Below are 20,603 nucleotides of genomic sequence, written 5' to 3'. Positions count from 1 at the left end.
AGTGTCCCTATTTCCCACCCTGTTTTTCCAATCGTTCTTAAAGCTGCGAAACAGCTGTACAAGACAAGTTAAAATTCCCCTCCTGGCTTCGCTCTTGTCCGTGCATCCTTTCCTAAGCGTCCGCTGCATCTCGTTGTTCACCCCAGCAGTGTGAGGTAACGGTACTGCCAGCACAGTTCCACAGGCTTCAGTAGGAGGCTGAGCAGCTGACATTGCTAGGCAGACATTGACAGGCTCAGTGCAGAGCCTCACAAAACAGCCTACTGCTTTTGAAAAGGTGAATGATCTCCTCGGTTGCTGATCATCCCAACGTGTTGCAATTCTTATGCTTAGAGGCACGGGGCAGACAGGTGGAGAAAGCTGGGGTCTGCTTTTGGGCACTCGGTGACCTTGCATTGAAACACATGCATGGACTGAGATTGAGGGTGTATACCTACTGACAATTATTATAAAGATCTGGCCCTATCCGTAACTAGTAATAACCTGTTATCAAAATCATCTTAAATACAAAAGAAGCCATTTAGTCTACAATACCCGGTACTGATAGCTTGTACTGTAAGCTAATACCCGAGGTGTCTCATATTTGGCAAAAGGACCATGAAGCAAAACTCGCTGCTGTAAAGAAGCTATGTACTCACTATTAACCCTTTGTTTTAACTTCAGAGTTGTGCCGTGTGTTCTTGGCACGGAGACGACAGCTGCACACAAAATTGCCGATCCCTCGTACGTGATTTTAAAACGCACCTTTGAAGATCGGAATGGTTTTTAAGGACGTGCTGACTACATCTGATTCCACATATTTCAGAGTCCAGACATGCTATAGACTTCGCTGGCAGGACATTGCAGTGTAAAGTCCACAGATTGTACTACTGTTCCCAGGAGAGGCAGAGCAAAAAGCATGCCTGTGCAGCTGATTTACTAAGCTGGGTGTTTTATGCATGTGTGCGTTTCTCATCAGTGATAAGAGACCTTCTTTTTTTTATGGCAGTGTTAAGCAAACTGAGTAATCGGGTCAGCTCTGATTGCAAAAGCATCAAACTCAGCACAACGCGGGTGGCACTTTGTACCTTGGTGCAGTCTGGAGGTTTCTGAGAAAGACCAACAGGTGAGCTCTTTGGAAACCAGTTTGCTGCGTCCGCGGTATCAGAGAGCTTTAATTACCTTTCATCCCCTGCGGTTAATTATCCTATCTGTGTTTTCCGATTCAGGTTTTGCATTGAGTTGGAATCTGTTTGTTTTTTTCATCAGTTACTGCGAGGCAGTCCTAATCACCTTCATTGCTGACCTTTAGTTTTGACTTTGTAACAGCGTCAGGAATTTTGCAAGAGTTCCTCCGACAATTTACAGCTATCACCTCTGAATTCCAGGAATTGCCCAGGTGAACAGTGGTGTCGTCCTAAATCTGAAGTTAACGGAACGCCACGAAAATATACAGATTTTCTTAAGCAAGCATTATGATGCGAATTCATGTTTTTTATCTGTACTGAACTTCCAGTAACACACATAATAGGTCATGCATTTAATTTCGAAAAGCTTCTCCACAGAGTGTCCTTCCCCGTCGTGTCAGAGCGCTTTGCTCTCTGTGTCTGCCTGTCAGTGGCAAAAGGAGGATGTCCGAGTCAAGTTTTGGCATAGCTGAGGATTCCACTGTTGCCGTCGCTTTCATCAGCGTTGTTAAACTTCTTAAAGAAGTAGTTTGTAATAGAAGTTCTAATGCTCGTTTCATTGCATCTGGAGGTCCAGTGACCGAATCAGAGAGTTGTGCGGGAGATGGGAGTCATGTGACTTAGCTTGTCTATTATAAGAGTTCCAGCTTGACTGCACCGATGCAGGGGAGCCCACTCTTGAGTGTGCTAATAAACTGAGGGGAGAGTTTGTCAAGTGGGCGTATTTAAAGCCCACGCAAGAGCCTGCCAGTTATTCTGGTGCAGCGGTCTCCACTGAGTGGCTTCCGAAACCTGGAAGTTTGACGGTGTTTTGTGATCGAATGAACCACCCCACATGCTACAATCTCTAGCTAACTTTCTACCCGGCACTGGAAAGCTGTGAGAGCAGATAAGCTAATCTCCTAAGCGCTTTCTTTTCCTGCACAATGTCAGTGGTGTAATTAGTGGTAACTGCTGATTAATTAGAAGCTGTTTCTTTTTTTTTTTTTTTTTTTTTTTTACCTCTGCACCTGTACATACCGGTTCTCTTATCAGAGGGAAAGAGTTCCTGCAAACACTGAGCTCTGCAGATTTCCAAAGGGCTTATCTGCCTCGTTAATCTTTATGAGCCTCTGCGAGGTGAGATTACCTGGGGGGGGCGGGGGGGGATGTCGCAGGGGTGCAGCAGCCGTTTGGTTGGCAGTCAGCGGTGATAGTTTCTCAACGCTCCCTCTCAAATCTGTTTTATTGCACGTGGAGAGTTTTGAAAGCTAGGAGCTGGCACGCTGTTTGGGTGAGATTATGACAGCCAGGCCAAAAGTGGAAACTGAGGGGAACTTCACAAAGACCTTTACACCAAAGTCATTAGCACCATTTGTTTCTTGAAAAAAAAAAAAAAAACTTGAAATTCACTGACAGATATGATCTACTTTTTAATTGATGTGAACTTGCAGTGCACGGTCTGTTTACACAAATGGTTTTGACTGCGTTTCCATGGAGATACAACACCCCCCCACCTCATCGTCCACCTTGTCACCTGTGTTAAACTTTTATTGTGCCACTTAACTAGAGTGTATTAAATAAACAGTGGGCTGTTTTAGTGGCCGCTCCTGCGAGGGGGAGCTCAGTGTGCTGGGTCTTGTTACACAGCGTATCCTGGCCTTGATTTTGCCGCAATGACAGTTATACACGGCAGACGCGGGCTACAGTTTTCAAACACATTCTTGCCAGACTGTGTAGATCAGGAGGTCAGAGGTTAAACACTCAGTATCATTTATTAAAAAACCTAGAAGCAGCAGTTAATACTTAACAGATGAGTAGGGATTGCTGACCGCGAGAAACTGTGCATGAATGTCCAGACAGTAATTTATGTGTACAGAAATAAAATAATTTATTTTTATTTTCTATACACAACAAAAAGGATTAAATAACAAACGAAAAACAAAATGGTGTGAGGGAAGGAGTGCAGGGGTGAAATCCAAAACAAACTGTGATGACTCGTCTTTAATTTGTCTTCGTGGTGATCATAAACAAAAAAAAGACAAAAGAAATGTTAGTATTTCAAAAAAATCCCGCTGCACAAAACCAGTCTCTCCCTCCACCCGTTACTCCTCCTATTTTACTTTCGGACCAACCCCGAACACAGTAGTACGTTCCCTTTAGTATGTAATGTCCCGCCTCTGTAGTCAGTGGAACACCAATCCCCAACCGACACGTGTCCTTATCCTTCACTTGACTCCAGTGGCTGGAATTTACATACTCGTACTTCCGCCCCTCACCAAGGTGCCGCCCCTCAAAAAGATGACTTTTGCCATGGTCACGAGATCTTGGTAAGGGAAGTCCCGAGTTGGTTTGATGCCACCTACTGTCGGGAGGCTGAATCACAGACCGAAACCCCTTTGACTCATCACATATCCCACCCCTCAGAGTGGAGCCGAAGGAACACTCGGAAACCTCTAACCCTTCCCTTTTACCTCCCTCCCGGGAAAAAAAATCAGCATTTTGATGTAACTTACCCGCACGATACCTTATTTGAAAGGCGAAGGGTTGGAGCGCCAGGTACCACCGCGTAATCCTAGCGTTTGAATCCTTCATCGTGTCTAACCACTTTAAAGAAGCGTGATCTGTGATGAGTACAAAGGGTCGTCCCAGAAGATAGTATTTTAAAGATTCCACTGCCCATTTCACTGCCAGGCATTCTTTCTCCACTACCGAATACCTCTGTTCTCTGGGCAGTAACTTCCGACTGATGTATAGTATCGGGTGTTCTACACCATCTCTCTCCTGGGACAGAACCGCCCCCAGACCAGTCTGCGATGCATCTGTCTGCAGGACGAACTCTCGGCTGAAATCCGCTTAATTTTATTTGGAGCGTTCTTTTTAGTGAGATCAGTGAGAGGGGCGGCTATAGTGGAAAAGTGTGGAATAAAGCGGCGGTAATAACCAGCCAACCCTAACAGTGATCTCACCTGGGTTTTCGTGGTAGGTACCGGTGAATCCAACAAAGCCTGGACTTTTGAAACCAACGGTTTCACTCTACCCTTACCCATTATGAAACCTAAATATTTAGTTTCTTCTTTTCCAATAGCGCACTTTGCCAGTTCGCTGTGAGCAGAGACTGTTTTCAAATGTTTCTCCAGGAAGAACTATAAATGCGATATACGCAGCTGCATACTCTCGATGAGGTTGTAAAACCCTGTCCATTAGTCTCTGAAAAGTAGCAGGCGCTCCATGAAGTCCGAACGGCATAGTACAAAATTGAAAAAGACCCTCTGGGGTTGAAAATGCCGTTTTCTCACGAGAGGCTTTCGTTAATGGAATTTGCCAATATCCTTTCGTCAGATCCAGAGTTGAAATAAACCGAGCTTGCCCCAGTTTGTCTAAGAGCTACTCGAGGCATGGGATATGCATCAAACTTGGAGATAGCATTCACCCTCCTAAAATCGATACATAATCGTAGTGACCCATCTGGCTTGTCCTATTGGGCTACACCACTCACTTCGGGAAGGTTCAATTACCCCAAGTTTCAACATACACTCCACCTCCCTTCGAACAGAATCTCTCCGACTCTCTGGAATGCGATACGGTCTCTGTCTAACTCTTAGACCTGGCGGAGTGATAATAGCATGTTCGATCAAATGCGTTCTTCCAGGCACGTTAGAAAACACATCACTGAACATTTTAATTAGATTGCTTACCTCTTCACGCTGATCAGGAGTTAATTGTTCGCTGACTCTGACTCAATTGAGGGTCCAAAATCCTCTCCCTCCTGTACAGGAGATATAAAATGGACTTCCCGTTCTTTCCACGGTTTCAGGAGATTAACATGATAAATTTGACTTTCTTTCCGACGCCCAGGCTGTCGGATCTCATAATTGACTTTACCAATTGGTCGAATAACCTGAAAGGGACCCTGCCATTTAGCAAACAACTTAGATTCCAGGGCAACAATAACAACACTTTATCTCCAGGTCGAAAGTTCTAGCTTTGTTGCTGCTTCTGCTGTGCCGCTTTGAGATTGTCATGTGCCAATGACTAATTCTAAGCGATCGCGTTGCACGTATTTTACTACATTTTTAGACTCCTTTGATTGTTCTTCCCAGCCTTCTCTTATGAGACCCCGCGGCTGCCGACCGTACAAGAGCTCAAACGGGGAAAACCCCGTTGAGGATTGTGGTACCTCGCGAACTGCAAAGAGCAAGTAGGGAAGCAGTTTAGCCCAATTGCGTTTTTCTTGATCTACAAAGCGGCGTGTCTGATTAAATCGTTCAACAAGCCCATCCGTTTGTGGATGAAAAACTGAGGTTCTAATTGAACGAATTTTCAATAATTTATATAGTTGCTGAATACAGTCTGCTGATCAGTGACTTAACCAATTCATTCGCTACAGCTATTGCATTCATAGAGCGTGCTTCTGGATATCTCGTTGCGTAGTCCACTACTACTAAAATATACCGATATCCTGACTCTGTTCCCTCCAGAGGGCCTACTAAATCTACACCAATCCTTTCAAACGGAACCCCAATAATTGGAAGTGGAACCAGAGGTGCGGGGCGAACTGACTTAGGGGCAGCTAATTGACATTCAGGACACTCCGATACATACTTCCGCACCAGACCATAAACCCCAGGCCAAAAAAACCGGGCCAGAATTCGTTCCTGAGTCTTTTCAGTTCCCAAATGACCTGAAAATGGAATGTCATGCGCCAATCTCATGATTTCTGACTGAAAAGGCCTGCAATAACTGTTTTACGAGCTGTCCCGTCCCGGGAGCCCGGGTTATTCTATATAATGTGCCCAGATACAGAAAAATGCGGAAATACCACCGGTTGTCCTTCCTGTCGATATATCTAACCCGTTTCCAAGCATACTGTAACGTGGGATCATTTTGTTGTTCATATCCCAAGTCAATATCTCGGTCCCAATGGTTAGGTACACAGAGAGGAGTGTCTTTTATTACATGACCTTTGTAACCTCGCAGCCCCGGTTACACTGAATACCTACTCCCTTTCCTTGCCGTTTAAACGATTGGTTTACTTTTGTGAGACCCCTCCCCTTGTCGTCTCAGAGTTTCATACACCCGACGCTCTCTTTTTGTTTTTCTTGGGCGGATTTTAGGGTTAAACAGGTCGGATTGCAACGGAAAAATCTCGCCAATTGTTTTCTCCTGTTGCTTTAATTGTCCCCTGGTAGAAACTAAGACCATTTCCCGACCTAAAATACGATCAAAAAACGGCCAGTCTCTTCCCAGGAGAACAGGGTATGGTAAACATTGCGCTACAGCCACTTTAACGCAAGCTGAATAATCACCTACAATAAGTCTAACTTTAGTGGTGGGTTAAACACGAGTTTCTCCATGAATACATTTATTACCCTGTGGCTCCCAGGCTACCCCATCCAAGAGAGCTTATCAATGTTTGTGCACACCCAGAGTCCGCAAATGCGTAAGTACTCTTTCCCCCGACCTGTACTCTTAACTGATAAGGGCCCTCCCGACATTCCCCAGTGTTCCTACCTGTTACTGCTGACCAGGATCTTGTCGCCAGGTCCACCTTTCTTACTGGACAATTCCTGGCAATGTGTCCAGGCTCATTACATTGGTAGCACACTTGGTTAGGAGGCATCAACGGAGTTAATCTGTCCTGCGAGTCCGCGACCGGCAGGTTAGGGGGATTCTCTCTCGCCCAGGATGGGGCTAACCTCGACCTCCATGGTCTGAAGGTCCGGTTACCCCCTCTGGGCTTCATTGGTTGGTTGGTCCGAGTTAGTTTAGGGGCAGGAGTCTGACCCGGCACCTTCGTTTGCGTCTTCGTAGGCCTCCGCCAGGAGGAGGGCATCCTCGAGAGTGGTAGGTCTATTCCTCTTAATCCACTCTCGATTCCCTGGCGGTAGTATAGACGCAAACTGTTCTATAACTATTTTCTGCACCAGTTCTTGGGGTGTATGTTCTTCTGGCCGCAGCCACCGGGTGCACTGATCTAAAAGATATTGTCCCGCAACCCGGGGCCGCATCCCCTTGGACAGCTGGTAGAAAACGGCGCCGGTATGTTTCCTCCGTGATCCCGACGTGAGAGAATGGCTTTAACTTTAACATAGTCCCCTGCATTCGTGGCCGTCAGGGCTCGATACGCTGCTGACAGTGCCAATTTCATGGCCCATTCTGCACAAGAAAGTCGGGATCATCTTCCGACATCTTCTGATTAGGCTGAGCTGCAAACATTCTGATGTTGATATTGATAGACCAGGCACTGGGGAGCTGTTCCAGGTGCCGTGTCTCTCTCTCCTCTCGCTTCTCCTCCTGCTTAAACATTGTCAAAACTGTAGCTGGCACGAGAGTGTATTAAATGGAATGTCCAGACAGTAATTTATGTGTATTTTCTATACACAACAAAAAGGATTAAATAACAAACGAAAAACAAAATGGTGTGAGGGAAGGAGTGCAGGGGTGAAATCCAAAACAAACTGTGATGACTCGTCTTTAATTTGTGACCATAAACAAAAAAAAGACAAAAGAAATGCTTCAAAAAAACCCGCTGCACAAAACCAGTCACCCGTTACTCCTCCTATTTTTTACTTTCGGACCAACCCCGAACACTTATGAAAAGCCAGGTGTCCTTATCCTTCACCGAAGTTACATACTGGGCAGTCACGAGATCTTGGTAAGGGTTTCGACCCCTTTTGCGACAGGTATTTACTGTACAGACCTTTGTCAGCTTCATGACAGGCAGGGGAGAGTTAAACTGGCACTGCCTTGATGGCTGTGTTAGTCACTTGCTACCTCAGTGTTTGAATTCCCTTCCAAAAGCCAGGACCGGTCACAGGGCAGCTGGTGTTTCGATTGACACAGATGGACAAGAGGGCGCGTCAATGTTGGGGTCAAGGGATTGATAGTTTAGTTAATAGTTTAGTTCAAGTAGGTGAATTGTTCACCCCTCTGCCTCTCCCCTTTGACTGAGCTAGCATTTTAAAGACTTTTCACAGCCCTAACTGTGGAGCTGCAAACAGGGTGTTTCCTGTGCAGCCCCAGCCTGTGTGCTCTCCGCTGGGTTCCTCCACCTCATTAAACTCAGACAGTGATGCTGGCAGGGCCACTGGAAACACAGGGGAGTCCTGGAGCTCAGGAAGGACGGGCAACAACCTGCCACTCCAATAATAGCAACCCCTCCCTCTCTGTCTCTCGGTCTGGACCGGCTGTTAATCCCCGCTGGCTTCATTGTAAATATCGACCGGTCCCTTGGCAGCTGCAGACACTTCTGCGAAACAGAAAAGATGTGTATGGCAAGTTTAGGACAAGCCTGATTTAAGTTTGATTAGCCTCTTATTTATAGAATATCTCCTGGGATGCTGTATCATAGAAGCAGATAGTTATTGCACAGCTACCCACAAGAGGCTTGTATCTTACACAGCGCTCCGTACTATAAATATTAAAACAGAGTGGCCGATTTCAATGTGACGTCACTTCTATCTGATACAAACTATCTGATGGGATACAGAGGCTAGAGATGTTTTTAACTCTCAGCAGTTGCTCGTGCTGCAGCTCTGTCTGAAAACTTCAGGAAACACCTGTGTGGTTGGCGCACTGTGGCTTCTTTGTAGCGAAGAACAGCTAAGCGTTTGTGTAACAGCAGTAACAGCGTGCGCCCTGGGGACTGCCACACGCGAGAGCCAGTGTAGCCACCCACAAAGCAGCTTAAAGAAAGAGCAGGGCTGGTTCAATTTTATTTGCACAAGCCTGCTGTGGTTAAAGGAATGTGCTTTTGTGGGTTTTAGTTCTGAGCGCCAGTCCGAGCTGATCTGTGTTCTCGGTTCTGACCGATCAGTGAAAAGACTCCGTTTCCACGCAGTGTGACTTTTCGACGGATGTTGGCGGTTCTTTCCCAGCAAGCCTTGTGGCTAAGGTCGCATTCATTTGTTTGCAAAACCGAAAGGATGGACGCTATTGCTTTGCTGCTCATAATCCGAACAATTCTTTAGAGCTTTCTGTTACTAAAACCAGACGATACAAGAAAATGAAAGCACTGATGTACCTGCTCTCCCCGGATCTGGATTCAGTGTTGACGCCCACTCGACACTCAGTTAGTCAGTGTTGAGATGTACTTCAACCCAATCTGGGTCCAGGGCAGCTAGGATTGGCAGCCAATGCAGATTGTCTAAATTACCTTGGAAACGCAGCGTCGAGGGCAGCAGGGTTGAGTGGTGCATGGAAACGAGGTGTTTGAGAACTGGGGCCATTGCTGTAAAATGACAGACTCTTAATGCAAGATGCTGTCAACGTTATTGACTCAGCACAAAGGAACCCGTCAAGCCTGACTCGGCAAAGCTTTCCTGCAAAACAGCTGCTGTTTCCATACCACCACCCCCACCCCAGAGCTCTACCCTCTTTCACTCTCACAGTGATGCAGGAAGCCTCTTGCAGTCAAATAATGGGAAGCGTTTGTCGTGTTTCAACTTAGTTCTTGTAACAATTTTAATTCCCCCCAAGAAAGTCAGTGACTGTGCAGGCCACATGTTTTACACATGCACAATTAAACGATATGGAGTGCATTCACATTTAAAAGAACTGCAGGAACTGAATCTACATGGTCTGTAATCGCCCTGTAATAACACAGTAATTACACATGCTGCCGTGTAGCTGTGCTGTAGCATAACCACATCTGCAATCACATTGCAGTTAAAAAATAGTGCCTGTGTGTTTGTCACACTCTGCACGGTGAACACGTCCGCTGCCTTCTAAAGACAAGATTCCCCCGAGTATTTGTACCCCCAGCGGAATGCATATTTGTTCCGCCAGCAAACATTTGTTCCCCACTAAATGCATGTTTATTCTTTGTGATATTTTTTGTCTTGATGCATGTGTGATGCTGGTAAATGTGAGCACTGTTGCCAGGCTGTTATCCTGTATTACTGTAGGGGAGATTGTCAATGGGGACTGGGTTAGGGTCAGGGTTAGGGTTTGGGAAAGTGGTCTCAAAATTAAGTTTTTAGTTGAAGTGCATTGATATAGACTTATATGCAAAGAAAGGTGACTTTAACAAAAAAAAAAAAATAAGGGGGTAGAAATATTTGGAAGGGGAACCAATATTCCTGAATATTGTTTCCTAGGGGGAATGACTATTCATTCTTGGAGGAACGTGTATTCTCTGACAGCGGCGCTGGTCATTGAAATGTTGCTGTTCCTTAGCCCTGGGGTTCTTGGGTATTGTGAAAGGCAGCAGCTGTCACGTGATCACATCCCTTCTTCAGGAGGAGCAGATCTGCGTAGCAACACCAAGGACTTCTTAACACCCCCCACCCCGGGCTGTTTACTGTGGGCTGTTACAGCTGTCTTCTTCCTGTCTTTGTGCTCTGTTATTTATCTGCTTGTTTTTGTCAGAGCTTCACCCTTCACCCAGTTCTCTGGGTCCTCACTTAAACCCTGCCCTGCCAGAAGACACTTCACATGTCGTCAGGACAGCCTGGAGGAGAAGAGGGAGGGCAGCTTAGGGTTGCACCATAGAAAAGAAAGTGACTTTTTCATAATGTGTTCAATTGACATTCAAACACGTTATTCCTTATTGGAATGGATGAAATCGCAGTCAACATCTATCCCTTGAGCAACCAGAAGTCATTGCTGCCTGGTGGTCTATTTAGTACTTTTTAACACAGTCTAACTAGAGTCGCTGTTGTGGACCAAGGTTATGAAAACCTCCAGCACTATGTGTGTGAATCTCTAGTGTACTGACATCTTTAAAAGAATGAAAAAATGACTTGACTATTTTGTTGCTAATTAATATGATTCCTAGTTAATTAGCCACGTGTTCATCTTCCAAAGCCCCTTACATCTCTGACTTGAGATCTGAGAACAGATGTTTATTAAATCTATCAACTTAATCTGTTCTTCTGAAGGCTGTCAATATGCAGTGCTGTTGCAAGGACCCCTCTTGTCAGTGTTTTGGGGCTGTCCACTGTGAGTGCCTGACTAACAGATCGATGTTCTCTCTCTCTCTCTCTCACACAGAGAATCAGACGAACAGCTCTGCAGACGGGAACACCGTGGACATGGTGATCCGCATGAACGGCTGGCTCATCTGCAAGGAACAGGACGAGATGCTGAACCTGGCCTTCACCGTGGGCTCCTTCCTGCTGAGCGCCATCACCCTGCCCCTGGGCATCGTCATGGACAAATATGGGCCCCGCAAACTGCGTCTGCTGGGAAGGTGGGTACAGCGGGCACACTGTGACAGCTTTACTGTGTCTCTATTGGAAAACTGTCCCAGCATACTGTGACAGCTAGTGAAACTTTCCCACGATCAGTTTTGATGATACCTTGTAGTAGGAGCAGGTCAATATGTATATATATATATATACAGGACCCTGTGCTAATAAAGTGTTCAGTTCTAAATGCAGTTCATTGATATTTGTTCCTCGTGTTCCTTTCAGCGCATGCTTTTCTGTGTCCTGCCTACTCATCGCCTATGGAGCAAGTAATCCGAACTGTAAGTAAAGCTTAAACATCTCAGAGATGCATAATTTACTGTTGAAGGGAATGGCCAGACATGGACAGCAGATCGGTTTTGATTAGTATTAATATATTATCAGACATTGCTACATTTTAATAAGATGCTATCGTTTCAATGAATCCGTTCAGCGTCTTAATGAAAGAGAACATGCTTGGATGTGATCATGTTGACAGCGACGTGTCGTGAAGACCTTCACTAACTCACTGTTTTCGGTACGTCACGATAGCAAGGCAGCCGCTGCAGCAGTGTGGATAAGCCTGTGCTGTCTGTGTTGTGTTAGTTGCATTGGGCTCCTGTGTTTTTAAGCCGTCTTTGTTTGTTGCGTGTTTTCCCCACAGCTCTGTCGGTGCTCATCTTCATCGCTCTGTCTCTCAATGGCTTTGGTGGGATGTGCATGACCTTCACCTCACTCACGGTAAGCCACATTCAATTTGCTATATTGTGTAATTATATACAGGGCTCCCCCTTTATAGCACTGCAGTCCGGAGCCACAGTTAAGAGACCGTGCTGTTTGTGTTCCACCTTATAATGAGAATACTAGTGTTAGTGTAATGGCATTATGGAGCAAATGAGAGCCAAGACCGTACCGCCTTATAACCTGCTCCACAGTGTAAAGGGCTGCCTTGTAAAGGGGGAGCACTATGAGGTGGAACCCAGCTCAACTTGGTTTATAAAAGTACAAAACCAGATCGTTGTTTTCAAGACACGTTATCAGCCGGCCAGCGGGGGACAGGGTGGTTGTCTTGATCGTAGTTTTGAAAAGGTTTAAAAACAATGCTCCTTTCATTAATCAGGAGAATGCGCTCTATTCAATTCACTGCAGGGTCATTATTAACTATGACTCAACCAGTCATTGACCCTCAGTGCTCGCCTGACTGGTCATTTAGCTTGTCTTGATTACTATCTGCCCTTCAAACACAATGATGTGCTGTAGCCTCTCCTCCTTGCCATTGTACAGAGAGGCCCATAGGTTTTCAGCTGCTGGATCTACACCTCCCCACAGTGGGTATTGTAATCCACAGTGGAGTGTCTTGTTTTGCATGCTTAGCTAGAGAGAGGATCCACAGAAACAAACTCGACTAACCTCCTTTGACTCTCACAATGCCTCATTGTTCTGTGGCTGTGCAGTTCTGCTGGACTGTTTAATGTATTTATCACGTTTTCCTCTCTGATCCCCTTCCTGCTCTAACGGCTTCACTGTATAAAGCACAGCTGAGGCAGTACTTCACGTTTTACCTGTAAAGTGAGATCTTGAACTACTTCAGCATCTGGATGGATGGTTTGATTGGTTCGATTAAACAGCTTAGAACAGGGCAGGGCTGACTCTGTCCACGCCTGTTTGAATTGAACCTAGGTGTTCGATGGATTGATTAAGACCTGGCTGTTGGCTGGTCCTGTTTTTGGAACAGACTAATACTCTGTTGACGTTCCCCTGATCATCACGTTTTCAAAACATGTTTGCAAATGAAGTCAGGCGGATTGCCATGTTCTTACACAGAGTGGATGTAAACTACAGAGGCAACACAGGGTCTTATTGAGTGGCTGCCAAGAGATAAAGAGCGGGCAGAACAAGAGTCTTCATCCTTGACAGAGGATCGCGCTGGTGAAATTCAGCTGGCAATGCTGCAGCAGGCCGGCCCGAGAGCCTCGTTAGAGACAGCTGGTGCGGCTGCCTTGTTCTTCCAGCAGATTGATCGGCAAACAGAGCGCTTCTCAAAGTGTGACGTCCTCTCCGTCAGCACACACACACACACACACACACACAGAGCCCTGCTTGATTTCACATCGCTGCCCGAGAGGAGATCTGCTGAGTTTGAGTTTGGGTTTAGTAATTTATTACAAGATAGCTGCAGATCAGAAGCTCTCGTTAACTGCTCTCCGGTCAGTATCTGCAGCTGGGGCCAAACATTTTGCATCACCCTGTAGAATGAACTAATTTAGCTTCTCAAAGTCAAGTGAGACCTGCTGAATAATGTTCAGTTAATAATGACATGATGTTAAATAAAATATCTAAATGATACAGTTCTTTTTATTTTAAATGGCTGTATGCTAGCGGTTCTGCTTGAGTTTCTTCAGGGTAATTCGATGGGATTATATAAGGGTTTTTCAGGAAAGGGAACTTTTGTCCATTTCAGTAATCCTACTAGAAATAGACCTGAAGGGCCATCCCTTCTGATCCTGAGTTTTGAGCCTCTCTCACACAGCACTGCTGCCGAGCAGGAAACACAGATCTGCTGCCTTCCCTGGTTTCAGCTTCCTTTCTCTGGTTATCATGTCAGGGATCGGCTTTAAAGAGTACAGTTTAAACAAGCCTGGGCAGGCAAGTGGCCCCACAGCTGTTTACAGCAGGGGAATCACGTGACCTGGGTCGTGCTATCTTAGTGTGGCTGTGGTTTTTCTGAGTTGCCGTGTTTGCTTTTGCTGCACGAGGGAGTGCCTTTGCTCTCTTGAAAGTTTTGTTTTTCGATGTGTTTGACTTCTAAGCTTGGGAGAAGGGAGACAATTACCAGTGACTTTAGAAACCTTCACAGCCACTGTGGGAGACAGAGAGAGGCTATTACTGCATTAAGAGCAGTCAGCTACCAGTTTCCTAATGAAATACCAGTTACTAATGAATAATAATCAGTACAATAAGAACACTTACTCAACAGCAAGAAGCAAACCCGATTGGTAACTCTAAAAGCATGCTCACTCCTGCTGGTTATTATACACACATTGTCTGCGACTGTAGCAGTATACAGCAACGTACAGTGAGAAAACCGTTAGAACTGTTCTGACTGTTCATTTATTAAAAAGCATTTTAAATTAGATTCTGCCATTTCCTATCGTGAACAGCAGCGTTTTCAACGCCCCAGGAGAGCCTGTGTTACTGGGCAGCTAGCTAGCTACGTGAGGCTCCTAATGGGGCATATCATTGATCCATGAATGCTTAACTGAAGCACGCAGCATGAGAGACAGATTTTAGAAATGGCGTGAGCTAAAAGTGCTTGTTTTTATCAGGATCCCGTTCGCAAGGATAGGCTGGGAGGCAGTGAAAGAAAGCACCAGGGCCCTTGTACACATTATCTGTGCTGCTGCAGTGTGCCAGGAACAGTCTGACTCACCTGGCAGGTCAGTTACAAAGGGAAGGGCTGCTGTAGAAGATGCCGCCCAGCGTTGTGAGTGTCACCTCTTTGTTTGTGTGACCAGATCAAAGGCAATTAATCCAGTTTAACCAGCAAACAAGAGCAGCTGTTCGAGTCCTTGGGTGTGGTTGTGATGGGGTACGGTGCCCCAGGTATTGTGTAAGGCATGCATTCCTGGGTGTATAAATTAGTGAAGAATTTATTGTGAATTCCTTAAGAACAGAGGGAGGGGAAAGGAGAAGCTAAAGGTTTTGCAATCACAGCTGAAGTAGCAGGGCTTGAATGACTTCAGAACTCAGATGAAGTGCAGAAGATATTCAGGTTTTATTCCTGCGGCCGGAATTCATTATGAATTTGCGGCCACTATTTTAAAACTTTGCCACATCTGAATCCGTTCACTTTATTCGCACGCAGAACTAGAAGGCTGGCTGAAAGGGTGTAGACTGAGCAATCCCATCACTCTGTCCCGTCAGCTGACTCACACTCAGGGAAAGGGAAGTGAGCCTGGCTGGCTGGCCCCTGTACAGAGCACATTGCACACTCAGCACTCTGCCACTGCAGTAAACAAGACCGTGACAGTGTGAGAAGACCAGAGGAAAGACATTACGCAACTCCTTCTCTTCTCTTCCCAGCACTGAGTAATATTAGACAGCGCTGGGCATTTCTGTCTTGTCAGTTTTTCTGAGCAACCCACGTCATCAGAATTAACCTCTTCGCTGCCGAGTTTTCTTTTTTTTTTTTTTTTTTTTTTTTTTTTTTTTTAAATCTTACAGCTGCGTCAAGTTCAATCTTTAAAATAAGAGACATTGCTTTCTGGCATCCCATCTGTTTTTTTTAATCCTCTTCTGTTTAACTCAGGAATGCGGCAAGGTCTCAGATGAAAACTTCCCTCCGAGATCAAAACACAACCCAGAATAACCTTCTGACAGTCGGCACATATTTATTCGTAGCTTACAATCAGTGCGAAGACCTTTCATTTTTAACAGTAGAGTAACATCGAGACCTCCCATCCTTGAAAACTGATAAATAAATGCAGGGTTTTTTTACATTGTAAGTGCACCTCAGCAAACCCACTGCACGAATCATATAACCACATTTCTACATCAAGTGTATTTCTATCATAAGACTCGACTCTAATTAGCTTTGTGAGCTGTTGACCTTTACTGGGCTGAAGATGTGTATGAAGATGTGTGTCAGAGGTCATATGCAAGCTGATTAATCACAGATCCAGAATGAACCGGTCCAGACTACCCCACATGCTGCCCTGTTTACTGGAAACGCATTTTGTTCTAAAACAAAATGCTGCTCTGTTTCCCGGGAATGCGTGCCTCCGCAGAGGACGATTAAAGGAGCCGCTGTCTGGCTTTTATGGAAAGACTCTTCTGGTCTGTGCTGGCTCGATTACGTGAGCCACGCTGTTTATTCAAGTGCAAACAGGAGGGCAAACTCCCAAAGGGGACTGAAAGCCTGTTGCTGCCGTTGCCTTGTCCACTGCGACAGCGGAATGATTCGGTCACCTCCCAGCTAACCTGTAAGCAAATTAATAAAACCCTCGGGGTGGCTTTGCTTGTGTAATGTACTGTGTCGGGGGGTTTCTGCAGGGAGGAAGGTAAATCATTAGCCACGCGCTCAGCCTCATTACCCTGCTGTTACGTGCCGATCAGTCATAGTCCAGCAGGCAGCTCAGCTGCACAGGTTTTATTATCCCCTTTGCTGTGGGCCATTATTTTGCATGGGATTGTAATGAAACCGCAGACATCAAAAGTTCTAGAATTTAGAATGTTGCTCATGGTGATGCACGAGTTTCGTGATTGGTTGGGTTATAAAAAGGCTTGAGAACTAGTAGCAATACAACGGATGAAAGTTTGTCACAATTGTCAGTTTGATCCCCCACTACAAACAGACCCCGCTAGATAATGGAAAGCAAGGTTTAAGGGCGGCGGCGCTCTGGTTGCCTTAAGCTGCTGAAGAAGCCAGCGCTGGGGAGGGTTTTCTCTCGGCCTGCCCAGGGGCTCTCGGTAACCTGAAGCTGTTTTCTTCATGGCTGGGTTGCTTCTCCTGCTTGAGCCGTGGCCTTCATTGTGGAGCTGAGCTGTATCACTGACATGCCAGGGAGAACCTGCTCTCACAATCAGCTTTAACTACTAGGAGGGAAGATGCACGGTTTATTTTTCATTATCTTTACCAGTTCTCCTGAGCTGTTGCAGGGAAACAGATGAGGGAAACAGATGGGGGTGAAGTAGCTGACACCTGACTGGCGACTGAAAGCTATATCTCGGCAACAGTAGCGCGTGATTCACTAACTAACGTCAAATTAAATGCTGGATAATTATTTGTTAACATATTGAATTACACACCGCTTTGTAGTTTTTCCATATACTTAACGAAAAACTAACCAAAAAAAATTTAACATTTTCGAAATCTAACGGGAAAGACTGTACAATATTATGGCTTCCAATAGACTTTTGCAATATCATTTTGTAGTTTCTTTGATTGCATAATGTTAATTAAAGGATCTAAATTATCTTCATATTGTTTTTTTTTCTATTTTAATCCTAAAATTGTAGGTGTTGCAAAACTTTTTCCCCTGAGTCATCCCATTGTTCTATTAATCCCATTGTTTTGAATGTGGTTTCAGTGTTTTTAATTAAATAATGCAGCCTGTGTCTGCATGTTTCGCAGCCCGGGTCACGTCTGCAGCTGTAGTTCATGTTCTGTCATGGGTCTTCGCGAAAGATTTGAAGGGGCAGGATCAAAACAAGCAGGTTGTGAAACTATGACAGGAGCCCGCTGACATCGTCGGCCCACTCTGCCATACTGCCCGCCTGCCTCGTCTCTCCCTTGACCGAAGCAGCCAGCATTCTGTTATATGAAGGAGTAGAGCATCGTCCTTAACTATTCTTATTAATAAACAAATAGGATTAATTCAACAACCCTTTAGCTGTAAGACAAAAAAGCTTTAGAAAAACAAAAACAAAAACTAGGTATACTATATGTCCCAAAGTTAGAGCTGTGCATTGCAGGCAAGCTAAAGGGTTTGCAAACCAGAACCGGCTCACACACTGGCGCTGTTCTCTCCAGTTTTCTATCTCATGCAATACATTTTAAATAAGACAGGCTGCATTAAACAGCACCTGCCGCTATCTTGTTATTAAATCTGTTTTTTCTCTTCAGTTCTGCAATAAGCTGTGCATCGCTTGCTTGCGCTTTATCTCTGTAGCAATCGGCAGACCCTGTTTAAAGTGAGCTTGGAACACACTGTACTCTCGCCCTGATTGAAAACAGGTGATAATAGCTTTCTGTGTTTAACAGGATGTGTTCTCTGCTGTGATAGGCCTCCCCTTTCTTACAGCTGCTGCAAATCCCCACCCCCGCACAGTCCTGCTAACCCTGCCTTAACCCCGCCCCCTGTCATGTATCCACACCCTGGGCGATTTGATCACACCCACTTTGTGATCATCAGGATTAAGCTGTTGTATTACCCAAGTGCCAGGGTCTTCCTAATTTAATTAATCTTACACTGTGCAGCCATTCAGTCAATAATTGGCCAAAGGAATGTAAGGTTGTAAAACATAGATAGCCAGTCCCCAGAGAAAGATAGAAGGGAGGGATGCATACACAAACAGAGAGATACAAGTATTCCTTGGCTGTGTTATCAGGTCACTATTAATGGGTTTCTGTGTTTTCTCTCCAGTTGCCGAACATGTTTGGGGATCTGCGATCGACCTTCATCGCCCTGATGATCGGCTCTTACGCCTCCTCTGCCGTCACATTCCCAGGGGTTAAGGTAACAAGCGTGGCAGCGAAGTCCATCAGTGTGCATTATCAAATTCATCCGAGTGCATTATCAAAGTCATCAGAGTGCATTATCAAAGTCATCAGAGTGCATTATCAAAGTCATCAGAGTGCATTATCAAATTCATCAGAGTGCATTATCAAATTCATCAGAGTGCATTATCAAATTCATCAGAGTGCATTATCAAAGTCATCAGAGTGCATTATCAAAGTCATCAGAGTGCATTATCAAAGTCATCAGAGCATTATCAAAGTCACCAGAGTGCATTATCAAAGTCATCAGAGTGCATTATCAAAGTCATCCGAGTGCATTATCAAAGTCATCAGAGTGCATTATCAAAGTCATCAGAGTGCATTATCAAAGTCATCAGTGTTCAATGTCAAAGTCGTCAGTGCCTTTAATACGTGTTTATCAGCAGGTATTAAATAAATCCATTCATTAATGTGCTGATTTAAAAACAGACAAAGCTTTCTTTCCCTCACCTTTACAATGAGCACCAATCACTGGCAATTAATTGCAGCTGACTGGAAGTGAATTTTCCTGTCATCCAGGGGTACTTTTACTGCCAGCTTACGGCCTCAGTTTTGTAGTATGTATTGCAGTATGCTGAAGGGCTGTCTTTTTGTTCAGGGGGAGTCTGATTGTGACAGAGCTCAACCCTTACTACCCCTCTCCTCTGCAGGTGATCTATGACCTAGGAGTAACATTCATCACTATCCTGTTGGTGTGGGCGGCCTGTTCTGGTCTTGTCTTCATCAACTGCTTCTTGAACTGGCCGCTGGAACCCTTCCCTGGACCCGAGGACATGGATTACACGTGAGTGACCCCCATTTCCACATCACCTCACCCCCATCATAGCTCACCAGTGTCGTGGGGGAAAATGTCCGATAGGTTCGTTTGTAGGATATCACAGTTAAAGCAATCAACCAATCACTCGCTTTATTTATCCAGATGAGTCAATTGAGAACAAATCCTCATTTCCATTGACGACCTGGCAAGAGGCTCCCACCCCCACAGAAAACAACATCAAACACAAGAAATAACGAAACACATCATCAATCATAAAACATCAAACATCAAACACAAGAAATAACAAAACACATCATCAATCATGAAACATCAAACATCAAACACAAGAAATAACAAAACACATCATCAATCATGAAACATCAAACATCAAACACAAGAAATAACAAAACACATCATCAATCATGAAACATCAAACTCAGCAGCACAGATGCCAGTCAGAGTGAAAAGCACAGAGGGAACGCATGATAACTGCATTGTGAATGCATTGGGGAAATGACTGTGTAACACCATGGAAAAAGCATGGTGAACAATGGGAGAGTGTGCAGTGCCACTAAAAGAGCTGCTGCCACTGGAGCTGTTTCTCAGCCTCTTCAGTCAAAGCGTTTATAATTACAATACCTCCCTCTGGGCTCAGGGGTAGCATGAGCAAAACACCGCCTTACAGAACCTAAACGAGCAGGTTTTCTTTAAATATCCCTGTTTAAACTTGAGATCTCTGTACACAGAACATGCTGTGAAAGAAGCCTGTACAATCCAGGGGCTGGTACAGAACAGCACTGTCATGTTTTCACATTCCTGTCTTTTGCAATGTACGATTACAGGACCCACCCTGTGAGAAACACATTTCCCAATGCCAACACTCTTCTCTGATTACTGTGTCGGGACTCTATACAGTGTTGACAGGCTGCTGAGCGCCTGTTTGAAATCCACACTGAAGACACAGTCTTGCTGTACAGCACTGTGATCTCACTGTTCAGCCCGGGACCGTGTTTGCAGTAGAAATCTCTCTGATCGCTGTTCGTTTTCACAGTGCCACCAGTTTCATGCTAAATGGTGCAGCTCTTTGCTTTGCAATCGGAATGCTCCGGGGCTCAGTGTTGATACAATATCGGGAACGAGTAACAATAATAATGATGGTAGTTCTAGTAATATCAAAGGGGTTTGATGTGAAAACAGCGGAGCCCGAGGCAAGGACGAACTTTAGATATGGGAAAAACAACTGTGACACA

At 45.1% G+C, this 20,603-nt stretch overlaps 1 protein-coding gene across 1 annotated transcript in view; it reads left to right on the top strand.

Moving 5' to 3' along the window:
• Nucleotides 1-20,603, top strand: part of slc43a2b (solute carrier family 43 member 2b) — a 37,250-nt gene that overhangs the window by 3,875 nt on the left and 12,772 nt on the right. The window contains 5 exon segments of the mRNA XM_041241172.1: nt 11,142-11,340; nt 11,564-11,619; nt 11,982-12,058; nt 18,463-18,555; nt 19,247-19,380. Coding sequence (XP_041097106.1) covers nt 11,142-11,340; nt 11,564-11,619; nt 11,982-12,058; nt 18,463-18,555; nt 19,247-19,380 — 559 coding nt within the window.

The sequence above is a fragment of the Polyodon spathula genome, unplaced genomic scaffold (assembly GCF_017654505.1).
Source record: "Polyodon spathula isolate WHYD16114869_AA unplaced genomic scaffold, ASM1765450v1 scaffolds_764, whole genome shotgun sequence".
NCBI classification, from domain to species: domain Eukaryota; kingdom Metazoa; phylum Chordata; class Actinopteri; order Acipenseriformes; family Polyodontidae; genus Polyodon; species Polyodon spathula.
This window is presented reverse-complemented; position numbering and strand designations above follow the sequence as displayed.